The sequence below is a fragment of the Schistocerca serialis genome, chromosome 5 (assembly GCF_023864345.2).
Source record: "Schistocerca serialis cubense isolate TAMUIC-IGC-003099 chromosome 5, iqSchSeri2.2, whole genome shotgun sequence".
Taxonomy (NCBI): Eukaryota; Metazoa; Arthropoda; class Insecta; order Orthoptera; family Acrididae; genus Schistocerca; species Schistocerca serialis.
In genome coordinates, this window is record NC_064642.1 from 602,045,433 (window position 1) to 602,063,852 (window position 18,420).

The following is an 18,420-nucleotide window of genomic DNA, read 5'->3' on the forward strand; positions in this document are numbered from 1 at the left end:
AAAACACAATGTGAAGCTCTACAGAAACTAAAACTGTATCCTTCGAACTGTCGGGAACTCTAGAAAGGCAGTTGTGCTCAACACCTGTAGAAGAGTTCGTCGTAGTCTCGAAGAAGATGATTAACTTAGTGATAAGCCGTTGTATTGATACAAACAATATGTTAAAAAAAGAGTAAACTAAAAAATAGTAAAATGAAACTAGTATTAAGAGATTTAGTAGAGAACGGTTTATTTCAGATTATTGGCTACAGGTAATCCCGTACGGTATATACACGTGTACATAAATGTAGTCTCTCTATCTTGAAAAGAAGAGTTGTGTTTCAGTCTAAGGACAATTTTTTAAACGAGCCTGCGATTCCGTAGGTGTCGCCATAGCGGTTCTCCGGGGGGGCGTTTGCTCTCGTCTGACATGTACTTGTCCTTTTCCAGAAGCCACTCACGGTTGACCATATCCAAAAGTTTGTCTGAAACAGAAAGAACAATTCAGCTTTCAAATTTACACAAGCACTCTGGCATTCATGGCAACGGCCTTGCCGCAGAGGATACACCGGTTCCCTTGAGGTCACCGAAGTTAAGCGCTGTCGGGCGTGGCCGGCACTTGGATGGGTGACCATCCAGCCGCCATGTGCTGTTGCCATTTTTCGGGGTGCACTCAGCCTCGTGATGCCAACTGAGGAGCTACTCTACCGAATAGTAGCGGCTCCGGTCAAAGAAAACCGTCATAACGACCGGGAGAGCGGTGTGCTGACCACACGCCCCTACTATCCGCATCCTCACCTGAGGATGACATGGCCGTCAGATGGTCCCGATGGGCCACTTGTGGCCTGAAGACGGAGTGCTGCTAACTCTGGTATTCAGTAGCTTTCCTGTATGTACGTACGAAGTAATTTGAGACATCGTTATTATCAAAGTCGTTACGTAGCACTGTTTGTATTTTCTTGAGGAGACAAGTGTTAATTTTCTTCCGTAACTGTTAGTAATGCTGGGTAAACCGTGCAAAGCAGTTTTTGCTCTGGATATCAGTTCGAAATGAGTTTTGTAAGTCTAACAAGCATCGTTATCTATTTCTTAGAAGTGTCTGACCTAACAATTCAGAACACACTGATTCACAAAATTGTTGTGCTGAAACGTGTCATAAGGGCTACATTTTCACGAGAGTTACCATGAAGATAACCTTTACAACTGTTTGAAGCAGTGCTTGTCAGTTCTCATTCAGTTATTATGTCTCTGTTGCCAGTAAAGTGGCTCAATAATTCTGGACCTTCTCTGTGATATCGGAAGAATGACAAATACCGAAGAATACAATTTTAGAAGAAAAGGCTCTCTAACAGTGAGTCACAGTAATTGTACTTAAGTAGTTAATTCATTTTGCATTTTGCAGTCTTCGAGTAAATTGTGAACTCAACTGCAACAGATATGTGTTACATCGTTTTGGAAGTGTTCCCACAGACCGTTTTAATGGTCTAGCTACGTAAGCTTTTATATTACCCATTAAAATATTAATTTCAAATTAAAAAACACTACTTCCAAATTAAAACTAGAATGATGAATATTAAAGAGTTGTGAGGGATGGGATTATGGAGACAAGTGGGAAAAATTCATTTTAATAATAATTTAAAAAAAATCATTTTGTGCCAGTGATATTATCGCATTGGAGAAGCACTTCGTGTATGCCCGCCGTTGTGAAAAAAAGTGAAGGAAAAATGGACATCCCACCGGTTAGTCCTTGAATTGTATTCATTCTGGATTGACTGATCCCTAATAGAGTCAGGGCGGTTGCAGTTATCATTAATAAGTTTTAAGGATAGTTAAACAACTATTTTTAAGAGATGCAGCGCCGGTAATATTATTTTAAGAAAATATTTGGCTTTTAATTCAGTGATGAAATACGCTTGAGAGTGTCAGTATTTAACTTTGGTATCTATGTGTAGGGTGTGGTTATTAATTCACCATGTGAAGTTGAGTCATAATGTTTTCTTTTTTTTTTTTTTTTTTTTTTTGTTTTTGTTAATGCACAGCTAAGATTATGATCCTCATTATGAGGGGATGCATTTAAAAGGAAAATCAAAGGACAAATTGAGAGTAACAAAGACCACTTCCCTAGGTTTACTAACTTGAGGATTGAAGAATGTATTACGGCCTTGTAATAATTACCAGTGCAGTTTCCAAAACGTTTTTGGACACTGCTAACCTCACATCTGTTTTCGAGACCGTTTGACATTTCAGTCGAAAGTGCCCCTGTGCATCTGCTGATGTAGATCATTAATATCCAAACCGATTCCCGATTTGAAGACAAATCGGTTTAAGTTAAAACTGCCCAGGGTGCCTACATTCTTTTCCTTAGGCATGGTTCCACGTTTCCACAATGAGTTTGCAAAAATGCTATAATACACAAATCAAGAAATGTTTTTCATCATCTCGGTTCCGAGAGTTCTGGAACCTGTACAGAAAACTGGAATAAAGATCAACATAAACATCATTTCCGCCCTTTTTACTGCTCACGGAAACCACACATTGCTTGTTGTACCATCATACAGCAAGACCTTCAGAGGTGGTGGTCCAGATTGCTATACACACCGGTACCTCTAATACCCAGTAGCACGTCATCTAGCATTGATGCATGCCTGTATTAGTCGTGGCATGCTGTCCTCAAGTTCATCAAGGCACTGTTGATTCACATTGTCCACTTCCTCAACGGCTATTCGCCATAGATCCCTCAGAGTGGTTGGTGGGTCACGTCGTCCATACTGACAGCCCTATTCAATCTATCCCAGGCATGATCGATAGGGTTCACGTTTGGAGAACATGCTGGTCACTCAAGTCGAGCGATGTCGTTATCCTGAAGGGAGTCATTCACAAGATGTGCACGATGGGAGTGCAAATTTTCGTCCATGAAGACGAATGCCTCGCCAATATGCTGCCGATATGGTTGCACTATCGGTCGGAGGATGGCATTCACCTATCTTACAGCCCTTACCGCGCCATCCATGACCACCAGCCGCATACGTCGGTCCCTCATAATGCCACCACAAAATAGCAGGAACCTCCACCCTGCTGCACCCGCCGGACAGTGTGTCAAGGCGTTCAGCCTGACCGGGTTGCCTCCAAACACGTCTCCGACGATTGTCTGGTTGAAGTCATATGCAACACTCATCGGTGAAGAGAACGTGATACCAATCCTGAGCTGTCCATTCGGCATGTTGTTGGGCCCACCTGTACCGCGATGCATGGTGAGGTGGTTGCAAAGATGGACCTCGCCATGGACGTCGGGAGTGAAGTAGCGCATCACGCAGCCTATTGCACACAGTTTGAGTCGTGACAAGAAGTTCTGTGGGTGCACGAAAAGCGTTATTCAACACGGTGACGTTGCTGTGGAGGTTGCTCCGAGCAATAATCTGTAGGTAGCGGACATCCACTGCAGTAGTAGCCCTTGGCGGCCTGAGCGAGGCACGTCATCGTCAGTTCCTGTATCTCTGAATCTCCTCAATGTCCAAACAACATCGCATTGGTTCACCACGAGACGCCTGGACACTTCCCTTGTTGAGAGCCCATTCTGGCTCAAAGTAACATGGGGACGCTATCGAACCGCGGTACTGACCGTCTAGGTATGGTTGAACTACAGATAACACAAGCCGTGTACTCCCTTTCTGGTGGAATGACTGGAACTGATCGGCCTTCGGACCCCCGCCTACTAATAGGAGCTGCTCATGCAAAGTTGTTTACATCTTTGGACTGGTTCAGTGGCATCTCTGAACAGTGAAAGGGACTGTATCTGTGATACAATATCCACAGTCAACGTATATCTTCAGGAGTTCTGGGAATCGGGGTGATGCAAAACTGTTTTTGATGTGTGTATTTCGATCAGCATATGTGTGTGTGGAACACATTTCTACGATTACGATGTTAAATAGTTCACGATTACGTGGAAACCTGAGTGCGAAAATCAGTAAAATTGTCCTCATCTGTTTGTATGCCTGCAGTTTGTATAAGAAAAATATTGTATCACATCTTCATTGCGTCGAAAGTAATTAAATAATACTGGATATCTGTTTCCTTTTTGATCTTTGTTGTTGAGAAGTATATAATTTGAATCCAAGCCATATGCAGTGCGACTGCATTGTTATCTAAATACGGAACGTTCTTTGTTTACCCCTCCTCCCCTTCGTCACACTCAGACATGGTGTCGTGGATCTGTGGAAAGTGTTGATTCACGCTGAGATCTATGGGTTGCGCGCCAAGGCGTGGCTTGCGAGGTGAATTCCTCGCTGCCCTGATGTAGACATTCCATGAGATGAACAACCGTGAAAACATGTTTATACAATGCGAGGAAATAAAAATGATGCCCTCTGTATATTTAAACACATTGTTTCGTGTATTGCAAAGTAATACTTTCTCCTAAAAATATGAAAGCAGTGGTGGCAATGATTTTGTTCCATAAGGAATTAGAAACCTGTGCGTAATCTGTTTGGCGATCTGAAACGACTTCAGGCCAACTGGAATAATTTGGGTAAGCAGCGGGATGGTCTATAAAATACAGGTGCTAGGCAGTCGATGATGAATTTGTTTGGTGAACTTTTAGAGGAGCTGCTTACAGGAAAAGTTATCAACAGGTCCGGCAGTGCCTCCCAGCTCGTCTGGCACGCAGTCAGGCTGCACGTAGTCGAACAGAGTCGTCGATCCTGGAAGGTGCGCGAACACCTGCAACAGATAGGCGGTATGACAACAAACAGTCCGAACACAGCAGAAAAGTGCCTGACATTAACCTCGAAACATCTGGAGAACCTGATGTTATATGTCGAGATCAGTTAACAAGTCCAGTTGTTCGTTAGAAAAACAGAGTTTCCCTATTCGCTGCACTCGTAACATGCCCAAATAATTCGACATGATTGTGCCCTGTTATTTGACACGATGTAATTAGCAGTCACGAATGCGCAAGTTTATTCAAGTGCATGTGTTATCGAAAACGCAATACGCTAAGAATCCGGAAAAAGTATTGGTCATCCCAGGAAACATCACACTAACACAGTCTACCACAACAAGTGGTCTCTGTCATGGTTCCAGTTCGATGAGTAACAGAGTCCACAAGTGTCTTCCTGTATGCTTACCCAGCTGCAACTGCTCATTGATGATCACATCCCACTGAGCAGCCAAATTGTGGGTATGATGTTTGCTTCATTTCATGCTCTCTTCCAAATAATCCTGAAACTGTTATGTGAATGAGGTCGGATGATACAGTTCCGCAGCCAGTGAGTGATACGGTGCTTGAGTGTTGGTCAAACCTACAACGTGTGCGTGCACTCTGCGAACAGGAAGATGGGGAAGTAAAGAGCAATAATTACAGTGACACGGAATAAAGGGTACTACTTGGTTAAGGACAAAGTTCAAGTGACCATCCTGGCCATATTCACGATAAACTGAATGAGTGGCCCCAAGCACTGACATCACCCTGAAAACATCAAAAAACACCTTCCACGCTGAAATACAGCCTCCACACACAGTGGGCTGAAAGTGCGCTCTACGCAGTGCATCAACTGAGAAGAGGAAACACATCAGCTCATTAGACTATAACATAGGCGTCTTGAAAACTACTGGCCAAAATGAAATTACCGCTCTGTAGCGGAGTGTGCGCTTGTATGAAACTTCCTGGCAGATTAGAACTGTGTGCTGTATGCAGGACCTTTGCATAGTTGTGAAACGTTATATGTAAACCGAAGCTGACTGCAGTCCCCTTCGATTTACAAATTTAACTGACAGACCTAACGCTTGTCTCTGGTCCCTATCGGTTAGAATCTTTTTACAGCCACTTACCCTGCGCTGTTATACGTTGCGGCGAGCGAACAACATTATTTGTGGACACACTGGCCTGCCTGGGCTACTAGACCAAAATTTACTTCTAGTGTGGTCACGTGGACGTCCAAGCTCGATTGCGTCAGTCCGTCACGCTGCCGATTTTGTACAACCGCTGGCACACAAAGCACTCAACTGCCATGTCATACAATGGCATTGGAGGTTTCGACGACCGCCACGTATCAGTTCTTCGGCATTAACAGTGATACGAAGCGATCAGAGTGCTAATGGAGAGACTAATATTTGCCCCAATGTTCTTACTTTCCCTGAAGTGTGTTGTATGCTTTCTCACTACCGCATCTACCACCATCCTAGAATGTCACAGCACTCTCCAACCGAGCTCGCTCTTCTACATACAAAATATGTATACTGTATATAGTTCGGGCAATCACAGCCACAACAAATCATTTTAAGAAATAAAACTTCTTCAGCAATAAAATCTTTTTATTTTTAGGCACTAAGAGTTTCACAGCACTCACGGCTGCATCTTCAGGTGAAAATTGGAGTTAAGTCACGATATAAGAACATAAAAACCACGGATGATAGTCACTACCATGGAATAGATTAGCCGCAAAAAATGGCGTATGTCCTAAATGTAATGAGATATGACTGAGAAGCGTTCCGTAAAACCGAACGCCATCTATGTAGAGTGAACGGTCACTTTCACAACCTACCTATGTGACAGCCCACAGGGCAAATGTTTTTGGGCAACGATATGTCGCCGGCCGGTGTGGCCGAGCGCTTCTAGGCGCTTCAGTCTGGAACTGCCCGACCGCTACGGTCGTAGGTTCGAATCCTGCCTCGGCATAGGTTAGATAGGTTTAAGTAGTTTTAAGTTCTAGGGGACTGATGACCTCAGATGTTGAGTCCCATAGTGCTCACAGCCGTTTTTCTCTTGAATAAATAATCCATTTTGTTAAAACTATAATCATGTGCTTCCCTGTATATGTACATCACAACTCCGATCCAAGATACACTATGTGATCAAAAGTATCCGGACACCTGAGTGAAAATGACTTACACGATCGTGGCCCCCACCATCGGTAATGCTGGAATTCAGTATGTGTTGGCCCACCCTTAGCCTTGATGACAGCTTCCACTCTCGCAGGCATACGTCCAATCAGGTGCTGGAAGGTTTCTTGGGAATCACAGACCATTCTTCACGGAGTGCTGCACTGGGGACATGTATCGATGTCGGTCGGTGAGGCCTGGCACGAAGTCGGCGTTCCAAAACACCCCGAAGTTGTTGTATAGGATTCAGGTCAGCCCTCTGTGCAGGCCAGTCCATTGGAGGGATATTATTGTCATGTAACCACTCCGCCACAGGCCTTGCGTTATGAACAGCTGCTCGATCGTGTTGAAAGATACAATCGCCATCCCCGAATTGCTCTTCAACAGCGCGAAGCAAGAAGGTCCTTAAAACATCAATGTAAGCCTGTGCTGTGACAGTACCACGTAAAACAACAAGGGGTGCAAGCCCCTTCATGAAAAACACGACCACGCCATCACACCTCTGCCTCCGAATTTTAATGTTTGCGCTACACACGCTGGCAGATGACGTTCACCGGGCATTCGTCACTCCACACCACGACTTTCCAGTGTTCAATGGACCAATGTTCACGCTCCTTACAACATGCGAGCCGTCATTTGAAATTTGCTGTGTGGCTTATGAGCAGCCGCTCGAACATGAAATCCAAGTTTTCTCACCTCCCACCAAACTGTCATAGTACTTGCAGTGGATCCTGATGCAGCTTGGAATTCCTATGTGATGGTCTCAATAGATGTCTTCCTGTTACATATTACGACCCTCTTCAACCGTTGGTGGTTTATGTCAGCCAACAGACGCGGTCGGCCTGTACGCTTTTCTGCTGCACTTGTCCCATGACGTTTCCACTTCACTATCACATCGGAAACAGTGGACCTAATAGATAAGAGCATCATAATGAAGGCAGGCACTTACAGGAGTCTACCCGACAATAATGATGTATGGAACAGTTCTCATGAACACTGGGGAAGCATGTCTGTTACGATCACAACACATACAAATAAGACAGTGTCCTGGCTGGTCAGGTGAAGACGCCCAGAGGGCCAAACGGCTCTAACACGATGTCAAAGTTGTTTGATGGCGACGTTTATGTCAGAAATGTTGTTGGATAAGAAAAACCTTTTAGAGTCCCACACCGTTTGCCAAACCGGTACTCTTAACCGACACTATTTGGAAAGTATACGTAAACACAAGTAAATCGTGACAGGCGGTAATACGAAGTAGCTTTTACGCGGTCATAAGTTGTAGCTATTTATGCTCTTTACGTGGAGTTTGTACCGTGCAGTGCAGCATATGAGTGAGGAGACTAAACATACCGAGAGGCTATACATTGTCCGATCGTAAAACGTATACTGCGTATGGGTTTACATCAAGCAGATTTCATTTGACAGATATGAAGGAGACGAAAACAGTGAAAGATATGCATAACTTACCCTCTTTTGCAACTTTTCAGATAGCGCCAGCTTCACTATTTTCATGGCTGAATTTATAATCTTCGATGCATTCACCAAGTGAAGTCCTTTCAACCTCCGGCGGTAAGCAGTCTATACATATAAAATTTATTAATTAGATGAGCGATAAGTTCTTTTGAAGGCTGAGCACTTAAGTGTAATACGATATGAAAGAATTTGCTTCAATTGTAAACAACTAAACTGGGTTTAAACGTTAGCGTAAGTGGAACAAAAATTGAAATTTCTCATTCGTTTAATGTCTTAATAAGCAAACTACTAACGAAAATCCAAATAACATGATGGAGACTTCTTCAGAATTCATGACAGTATTCAATGACAAACTGTATGCACTATACTGCATGAAACGAAGCTAGCACCAAATCGGTGTGGAAATGTAGTGATATCACACTCATTAAAGGTAATACGAGAACCAGGCAACGTATGTATGCATATATAATTTTAAGCTAGTTTTGAAAGAAATTATTACGGCTGCTGATAAGCAAAAGTAATGTCGGGGATTGCTATTAAATGAAAACAATGAATGGCTTACATAGATGATATTACCGACAGCTGCACACAAAGGCAATGTAGAAGAAATGGTGAGGGAGTTGACGCGGAATGCAATATTGGCTGGTCTGAATATTAGTATTAAATATTAGTATTATATTTTGAAGAAAGGCAGGTAATAGTCGAAGAATTGAGAATGTGTTGGTGAAACTGCACAAGACCCATAAATTCATTTATTTAAGCGCATTGCTTGAGAAGAAGAAAAAAAAGCTGAATTACGTAAAGGGATGGATCGAGGATGGATCACGATGCTACTACAGTTTCAAGGTACATTTACGTCAGGAAAAAGCTCTACTGATACAAAGTTAAGAGCTTGTAACACTATATAAATGGGTAACAGAGTTCATCTACTAGAGAGGTGGACAAGTGAGAATATGAAGGTAGGTGAAAAAGCTAGTGCCACACAACAAGATGGTTAGTGGCTTACAACAAGAATGAGGGAGAAGAGAGGACAGGAGTAATAATGGGAATCAATTGAGATTCTCAAAATTACGAAAATCTCCAAAACAAGAGAATCGATAAAGTAATGAAAGATTGGAGAGGAATGGGAACGGATAGCTCAACATGGATACCAGCAGTACAAGACAAGTATAGACTAAGCAATGATTTGCGCAGCTGTAGCGAGTTAGTAGTTCGAAGAAGATTAACTGTCACCTGCGCTAGGCATGTATATGATGAGGATTGGTAAAGGAAAGAACCTTGAAGAGGGAGCATACTTAAAACGAATATTTTTTTGAGAAATAAATTCGGAAACATGTAGTAAATAAACACAGTACTTTGAATTTAAGAAGTCACTAACTTCTTCTGCTGTGATATTAAATATAAACTCGCAATAAAAGAGAGACAAATGGACAGTTTACGTTATAGATTTTCCTTGAGGAACGAGCGGTAGCCACACTGTTGTGTTTGTCACCTAGAAAAAATAAAGTTATGTAATTTAATTTTTTGTTTATTGCAGGCACATGACGTGGTTCACAGTGAAAACCCACTCCACACCTCTGCAGCACACCCATGGAGCAGCCAACTTTGGCCATTCTCTTTGTCGCCTCTGTCGGAGTGCAGCGGTACTATGAACAGGGAATTGCACTGTTTACTCGAACGGCAGACATGTAACTGTATACAAACACAAAATCAGTTACGTAACTTTAATTTTACGAAGTGATAGTTAAAACTTTATGATTAACCCTCTTATGTACCCCACTTTATCTACGGCCCAAGCTGCTTCGTGGTCATAAGAGACCTCTTTAGGAGTGGTTCAAAGTGGTCTAAGGTTAGGGTGACTGTAAGTGTGGTGGCACTGTTGGGATCTTACACTGTGCTCGTTGCACAGGTGCCACTGTGATCTCATATCTTATCTCACCTTCCATTGCGGGTAGAAGTTACATTCGTCAAATATTTAATAAAATATAAAATAATAATTCGGCCATTAACCACGGCTTGATATGATGTTAGCCAGAGATAAGATAGTGTGCACGTCATGGCCTACCTTCTTATGTTCTCGTTTCTGATGAGTAAGACGAAAATTATGACTGATATGCCTGATAAGTCTTGAGTTATTTGTCTCGATTAACAGTGATCTATTGTGGCTAAAAAGAGTACCGATCCGGCATTAGCAAAAGCAGACACAAATAAACGGAAGATGCTACTGTAATAATTTATTTTGAAGAGCGTTTCCAATTACTGATTATATACCATGAGAAATGAGAAATTTTACATACCACTTACTCGATCATATTGTGCGAGCAAAGATGAACGAAAAACAACATGAAAAAGGTATCGCGGCTGAAGATGTAATTTTTTTTTTATCTGCTGCCGGGCAGAGATCTTGCGGTGACCTTCTTTGATATTCGGATGATCAATGTTTACGCTCCCTTTGGCTCTGGAAAGGGGCAGAACGGTTGGGGTTTTATTCGGAAGAAGTCGCGCCTTTGGTTGCGGACCGCTACGAAGATTTTAATCTTAATGGGTGCTTCAACTGTATGAAATCCCAAAAGAATCATTTCCCTCATCATACCACATGCCAGGAGCTACAACTGCTGATGCAGCAGTAGAATCTCGCTGAAACGTGGAAAGGTGTGCATGGTGATCTAAGTTGATTTTACGTACATTACTAGCCATTCGTCGTGTCGGCTTGATAGCGTCTACATCTCCTCCGGTCTCACAGCAGCGCCAATTGACAACTGTGGTCAACGGCTTTCTTTGACAATGCCACATTCAGAAGATCTGTCTCTCCGACGACAGAGATTGCGGCACAGTCGAGGCACACAGAAATTAAATGTCGATCATATCCAAGATCCGTAGGGCAGGAAGTTACAGATGTGACACGGGCCACCTCGACAATGTGTGGTGCTTTGAACATTGGCAGGCGTCTTTGGGAAGAGAGTGCGGCTCCACTGCAGTGGACGAACACTCGGAAACACTTGGGAATTAACTTCGCACATGACATACACAGAACTGCTGGAGCTGACTATAAACCCCTCCTTCAAATGATCCACACAAGTATTCGCAATAATCTGGTCGGCCGCGCTGAGTTGCCGTGAAGTTTGAGGTGGTACGTCACGGATTGCGCCGGAGGTTCGAGTCCTCCCTCGGGTATGGGTGTGTGTGTTGCCCTTAGCTTAAGTTTGTTTAAGTAGTGTGTAAGCCTAGTGGCCGATGACCTCAGCAGTTTGGTCCCTTAGGAATTCACACAGAAAAATAATCTGATGAGAGCTTTGGACGTGGTGCATCTCGCTTCTAGGATACAGCATTTGGCCCACAGCTTACCAGCGCCGAAGGCAATGCGAACACGTTGCAAGCATCGTTTGGCTATTTCGTGAACGTGGGCCTTATCTTCAAGGTTCGTTATAACACGCTTACTCCTCCCCTCTGGCAGGAGGTCCTGGTTTTGTTAGAAGGGCTGACCTTTATGTCAGCATGATGGTTAAGTTGCAGAATTGTTTGTCGGGCACTCCGAGACAAAAACTTGTTCCTCTTTCCCGAGTGTTGTCCACTGCAATAGCGCCTATTTCTCCTGGACTCTAGCGCCTCAAGAACTTCATGGAATAAAGTTATGTCCCTGTAGACTTGCCTTGCACCATGACATGTGACGTTTATTGCCACTTGATTAGGGGTCACTCCCGGAACTTCACGTAGAACCGCCATTCTGAAATCACACGGCCTGTGGAAAACAGTCTTCTGCATCATGTTCTCCTCGCCATGGAAGCTAGTGTGACCTGATTCCTGGTTGTCAATGAGAGACACATGATGCGGCTCCAATTTCATGCCATTAATATAGCAGATTTTCTTCTTTTCCCTCAGTGTCAAACTCTTGACATGGATGAACATCAACGGATGTGTGGACCTTCTGCAGAGGTGTGGCTGTTGATAAGGAAAATACTTGCTTCCCTTCTCGATGTTCCTCCACACGCTGTTACGCCACTGCCGATTCTGTTCCAGGACGAGACTTTTCTCGCATGCACGAACAGAAACGCACTGAATTGTATCTGTTAAGTTGCCAGCAAGAGGATCCTTGATTTTTTGGGCGTTTTTGAAGATCGTCATACCTCTTCAATTCACCATTCGAGGCATCGTCAATATTGTGCCAACTTTTTGGAAATACTTTTCATGGATCCTCCTTTTGGGTGTGAGAAGGAGAATATTTGTTTGGTGTTTGTTCCACAACTATTTGAGCCATGTGATAAGACTATGAAATGGTTTTAGAGAAGAAATGCCCGTGTCACCCCTGCTGGGAGATCAATGTGAATCTACTGTCTCCATCTGGTGTGTGGTCGCCGTTCTGTTTCGTTCCGCCAGGAAGCCGATCTATATTAATTTTTGTTGTCTGTTATTTTGATCATGTCCCCAGATCTTAAATTAATCTAGTGCATTTTCGTACGCTGATTAATGAAATCTGATTAAGGCAACTGCCCACGAAATCGGGTTTCGAGTCCCGTATAGTTTTTCGTACGCCGCCAATGAATTGCAGAATGGGCGTCACACGGAACAGCTTCTATCAGCTTAAACTGTTGCTGTAAGGTACAAGTATTTTACCAATAAAAGCCGTCATATACGGTTCTGACCATTAGTTCCCTATGTCAAAGTACTCAGTTCAGGTATCTTTATCACTATCACCTGCACGATTTTTACTTTATAATTTTTGAGAATGTAGTGAAAATAATGAGATTTATTATGAACCAATGAAATTAGTTTCTATTAGAAAATAAATAGATAGCACGTGGCAAACACGTAAACGCGTAATATTTTTTCCTTATTTTTGTGAAAGTGAAACTAGGAAACTAGTTTGGAACTAGCCTCAGTCGTTGGGCAGTTAAGCTGCTATGATACTCTCCACATCGGGAGTCGAACTGGGCCTTCTGTGGCCACCGTTAAATATCGTACAGAGAGGGCGTCACACGGCAGGCGGTCACCAGCATGGCATCACATGGGATCGCTCGTCACACAGATGGTGCACACAACAGGAAACACATTATGTTTCCACCACAAGGCATTAAAATAGTCCGACTCATCTACCAAAAGCTGTGCAGAATGCGGTGAAAGCAAGACATTCGTGCTGCTTTCGAATGATGTCATACAAATGGTTCTCTTATCCGCAGTTCTAAGTGGCCGCTCGGTTTCACTCGGGCAGTTATTTTTCCGGTTGCCAGCAATTCCAGTTCCAGTTATAATCAAGCCACCCCAAGTCGCCGCAGTCATCCCCGAGTGCCGCAAAATTTTTGCAGTAATTGGGTGTGCTGCCACCAGCAGTAATCTGGATTGAACTACAATTATACTGGCTAGTCATTGTTCACTGAGTTAGATACAGTCTAGATTTCAGAAATTTTAAGTCATCTCCATAACCTCTCGTTAAACTGCAGGTGAATATTTGTATGCATATTAACCATAGTGGTATTCCGCCGCCCACTGAAGATACACAATATCCTCATCCAGCCCTACACAACTCCTGCTTCCAACCTCTTGCCACATATCTCATATCTTTGTAACGGACTTGTCTCACACATCCTCCCCAACCAACTAATCCAGTCTGGTCACAAGCACCATTTATCCCACCAAAGGCAGGGGTACCTTTCAAACCAGTCATGTGATCTGGAAGCTAGGCTGCATCTACGGTGCTGCATTCTACGTGAGCATGATAACCAACGAACCGTCTGTCCACGTGATTCGCCTCTGGAGAACTGTGGTCAAGAAGCAGCTTGACGACCCCATTGCTGAGCACGCTGCCCAACGCGACGATCTTCATTTCAATAACTGCTTCACAGCCTGTGTGATCTGGATCATTTCCCCCCAACACCTGCTTTCCTGAATTGCACAGACAGCAACTCTCCATGCAATATCCTACGTTCCTCTATCCCTCCTGGCATCAATCTTCGTTGCTCATTGTTGTTTTCCATCTAGCTCTTTTCCTATCCCCATTCCTGCACTACATAGTCCTCTATTCCAACAATGCACTGTCTTTTTACCTCTCTCCTTTTCCACTAACCCCTACCCCTCCCACACACACCCTTCATCTAACCACTAAACTGCATCTAGCTTCCCTACCCTCTCTCTATCTCGTCCCTGTATGCTCAGACAAGCAGCACTTTACCGCCCCCCACCCCTGCACTATTATGCCCCCACCTCCCTGCCCCAGCCTTCTCCTTTCCCCCATCATCCAGCTGCCACTCTCATCATGGGCTGTTGCCCACAGTGTGGCTTCAGCTGCCAGAGACCGTGGTGATGTGTCCGAAAGTTGCGTTTTTGTGAGTGTGTGTCTGTATGTTGGCCGAAATATCACTTTTTGACAGTGTTTTTGTTGTTCCTATCTGCGACTTAGTATCTACCCTATATGACGAGTTGCAACTATGTTTTTCATAATACTGTTAATGATTGTACAGGATGGAGCACGAGCTGTATTAACAATTGTTTCTTTCACAATTTACGGCGCACATTAGATATCCCGCTGGGATCTCTACAGCAGTACCAGCAGAGCTTGGAAAAACAAGTGAGTTACGAAATGACGTGTAATTCACGATACTGCCGCTAGGAGACTAGTAAGCAGCAACGGCTGACAATGGAAGACTGACGACACAGCAACGATCGGCAATTGTGTTATTTTTTCACGAAACGAAAAGCCTTGTTGTGACTCAGAGGCGTTTTCGACAACAGTTTAACACACGATGGGTCCCTTGCAAGAAGACCAACCACAGGTTGTACGATAAATTTGTACAGGAAGGAACAGTATTGGAAGCGAAGCGACCTCCGCCTAAGCCTGTTTGTTCGCTGGAGAATACTGAAGCGGTACGGGTGCTGTACAGAGAAGTCCTGGGAAATCGTGTAGAAAGGCAGCAGTGCAACTAGGATTATCCAGATGCTCCGTTCAACGCACTCTTAAAGGTGACCTCCATATGTACCCATACAAGATGACCTGTGCACAGAATCTCACTGAAGAACACAAGCAGCAGAGACTACTGTTTGCTCAGTGGGCGGAAGAAAGGGAAGAAACTCTCAACAACGTTTGGTTTTCAGACGAAGGGCATTTTCATTTAGACGGTGTGGTTAACAAACAAAATTTATGCTTTTGGGCCACTGAAAACCCACAAGTGCTTCATGAATGACAACATTATGCTCCAAGGATTACTGCGTGGGCAGTAATTTCCAGTCACGGACTTATAGGTCCCCCTTTTTCTTTGAAGAAACTGTGGACAGCAAGCGTTATTTGAGCATGCTTCGCAATAGCTTCATTCCACAGCTTCTTGCTACTGCGTTGCCATTCAACACGCAGTGGTTCATGCAAGATGGAGCAAGGCCACATTCTGCAAACACTATGTAGGAGTTTTTACACGAGCATTTCGACTGCGGATCATTTCACTCAGGTTTCCAGGTCGCTTCAATGACAGACAAAATTGTCCCCCCCCCCCCCCCCCCCCAATAGTCCAGACCTCAATCCATGTGACGTTTTTCTTTGGGGGTACCTAAAGGGAAAGTTTTCCCGAAAAGTCCACGTGACAATGGAGCTCAGAAGACTTATTCTTCAAGCTTGCAGTGAAATTACGGAAGACATGTGCCGTAGGGTAATCACTAACTTCAGTGTTCGTTTGAAGGAAGTTAGGAAACGAAATGGTGGACATATTGAGCATGTGCTGAGTTACAACAAATCTCCATGGACGGCCCTTCATTGTAGTATATGTTCCTTTCAGATTCTATTGAAAATAAAGTTTATATTCGACAACAAAATGGTAACACATTTCGTGCGCCACCCTGTTATATGTTGTTCATCATGTCGCTCACATTTTTTTTTTTAATTTAGTAATATATTGCCTTGTGATCAAACAGTTACAGGCTCCAAGCACGCCAACCACCTCAATACAGCAACTAATATCTGTGGCAGGGGGTAGCTTCCTGTCACTTTTGGAGAAAACATCAGGCCACTTTCTACCCATGTTTGATTCCCACTCTGGTAAATAGTTTTCATGGCCATACATGTTATAATTTTAATCGATTGGACCAGAATGGAATATTTTTGCTAAATTACCTTGTAGCAGAGTTCAAGATTGCGGAAGAGGTTGATATCTGCACGCACGATGTGTCCGGCATTCACGTTGGCCAAGTCGAGGATGATGACATCTCCTAGAGAGTAGTCTTCGGCCAACATAACTTCCAGTGCACCGGTCATCATCTTACCATACAAGGGCCAAATTATATTGGTCGCGTCTTCGTCCACTGCAGTCCAGACGTGCACGCGATATGCATCCTTTGTGAGTCGTGGCATAATCATCAGTTTACTGTAGGAGACATTGCACTCTTGTTAATACATGCTTATGAGACAGAGGATAATATATGCAGTCGGTCAACATGAAGTTACAATTTACGAAATACAAGAAGAAACAATAATGTATGCATCCACAATGAATCCTTCAATCCAATGCGGTGTGTGCACTCTTTGGAAAAATCCTGGTAGGTTAAATCTTTGAGTCGGATCGTGATACAAACTCCGAAATTTGCTGGCGGCTCTCTCCTAAGGTATATAGGTACCAATCATTACCCGCCCTCACATCTTCTCCTTCCTCTGTACGCGAGTCTAGGAATTACTTCTGGAGTAGCAGACCCGAAAAGTATGCAGGAGAGCTTCTGTGAATCAACAACTGTTAAATACCAGTGATTTGAACTCATTGTTGTATCATGTAACAATTTAACCAGCCCTGGAACAGAGGTTAAATAAATTTTCTGATTCCACTTGAAAAGATGGCATACACTTTATGTGGGTTGCACTCGGCAGTGGTTTTCCAAATTGCAAATATTACTCCGCAGCAGTTGGGTTCATTCCAAATGTGAAAAACTGTTCCAGGGAATCAACTCTTCGAATTTGAGGGAACCTTGCCAATACTGTATTTACTAGTCCACGTGCTACAACATTACTCTACTACACGGCCATAATTAGTAACTTAAATCAAAGTAAGCAGAACTATTATCGAATACCAGTCGCAGTTTAAAAAATTTTCAAATAGACTCCGTTGGAATCTAATACAAATTTCCATTTTCTAGACATGGAATGTTCTTGGCACATTACAGGAACTCAGTTAATTTGCAAATATCACGTATTTCACTGTAAAATGACCTTTAGTCTCTACGTACAAGATGGTGCGCGTCTGATGACCTATGACTTAACAGCTCACACGTTATGTAATTATCATTAAAATTATTAAGGGTCTTACTCACTGCAAAAATCATTAACTGAGGAATTTACACTTCCTTCAAAATAACATTCACATATTACACAACGTGTACATATATAGAACTCTTAATATTTACAAAAGTTGGGCAAAACACAAACTAAAGTCTCAGAACAACACAAAACATTAGAAAATGACCAAAACTCCTTACGGCACGTTCTTTCACGTGATTCCAAAATCTGTCACTAAAATGAAGCACTGACCAAGAAACATCATGTGTTCCTCCTAGATACACTATCCTCCAGGTACAATACTTTACCTCATGCGTCCTTTCCAATGTAACGTGGAAAAACTACATGAATGTTGCTGCAGGAAAAGGGGGCACCAAGCAGATCTAATTGGAAGAACCATAAGTAACTGTAATTCCTCCACTAAAGATGCTTATCAGTCACTCCTCTGGCCAATTCCTGAGTACCATTCGTCGGTTTGGGACCGTCACCATTTCGAAAAAATAGAAGTGACTGAAAAGATCAAGCTCATAGCGGCACATTTTCTCACAGATTAAATAAGACAGTGCCAGAGTGTTACGGTGATGCTCGTCACAAACCATTGCCAGACGCTACAAGGGATGCGTTCTACTTCAAATGCGAGAGCGTACGTTCCACCAGGAGTCAAGTAACACACTACTTCCTCCCGAAAACGCCTCTTGAAGTGACACGACAAGAAAATCTGATGAATTAGAGGTCACATGGAGATTTCAGTTAAATTATATCGTGGTCAGGCAGAGATTCCGAAATCAGATACAGGGATGTAAGGTGTACCCTCACATCAAGGTTTAGTAGTGGTGAAGTGTGGTCTTAAG

General features: G+C 43.3%; 1 protein-coding gene across 3 annotated transcripts in view; it reads right to left on the reverse strand.

The window, feature by feature from the left end:
* Positions 1-204: 204 nt before the first annotated feature.
* LOC126482285 (clavesin-1-like) overlaps positions 205-18,420 on the reverse strand; it is a 230,726-nt gene continuing 212,510 nt past the window's right edge. For 2 of the 3 annotated variants that reach the window (XM_050106276.1, XM_050106277.1), the window contains exons 4-7: positions 16,421-16,670; positions 8,326-8,436; positions 4,593-4,698; positions 205-464 (exon numbers count right to left, since the gene is read on the reverse strand). In XM_050106276.1, the coding sequence (XP_049962233.1) occupies positions 340-464; positions 4,593-4,698; positions 8,326-8,436; positions 16,421-16,670 (592 nt within the window). In that variant the 3' untranslated portion in view covers positions 205-339. The remainder of the gene's footprint in view (positions 465-4,592; positions 4,699-8,325; positions 8,437-16,420; positions 16,671-18,420) is intronic. The other variant, XM_050106280.1, reaches the window with a different exon arrangement.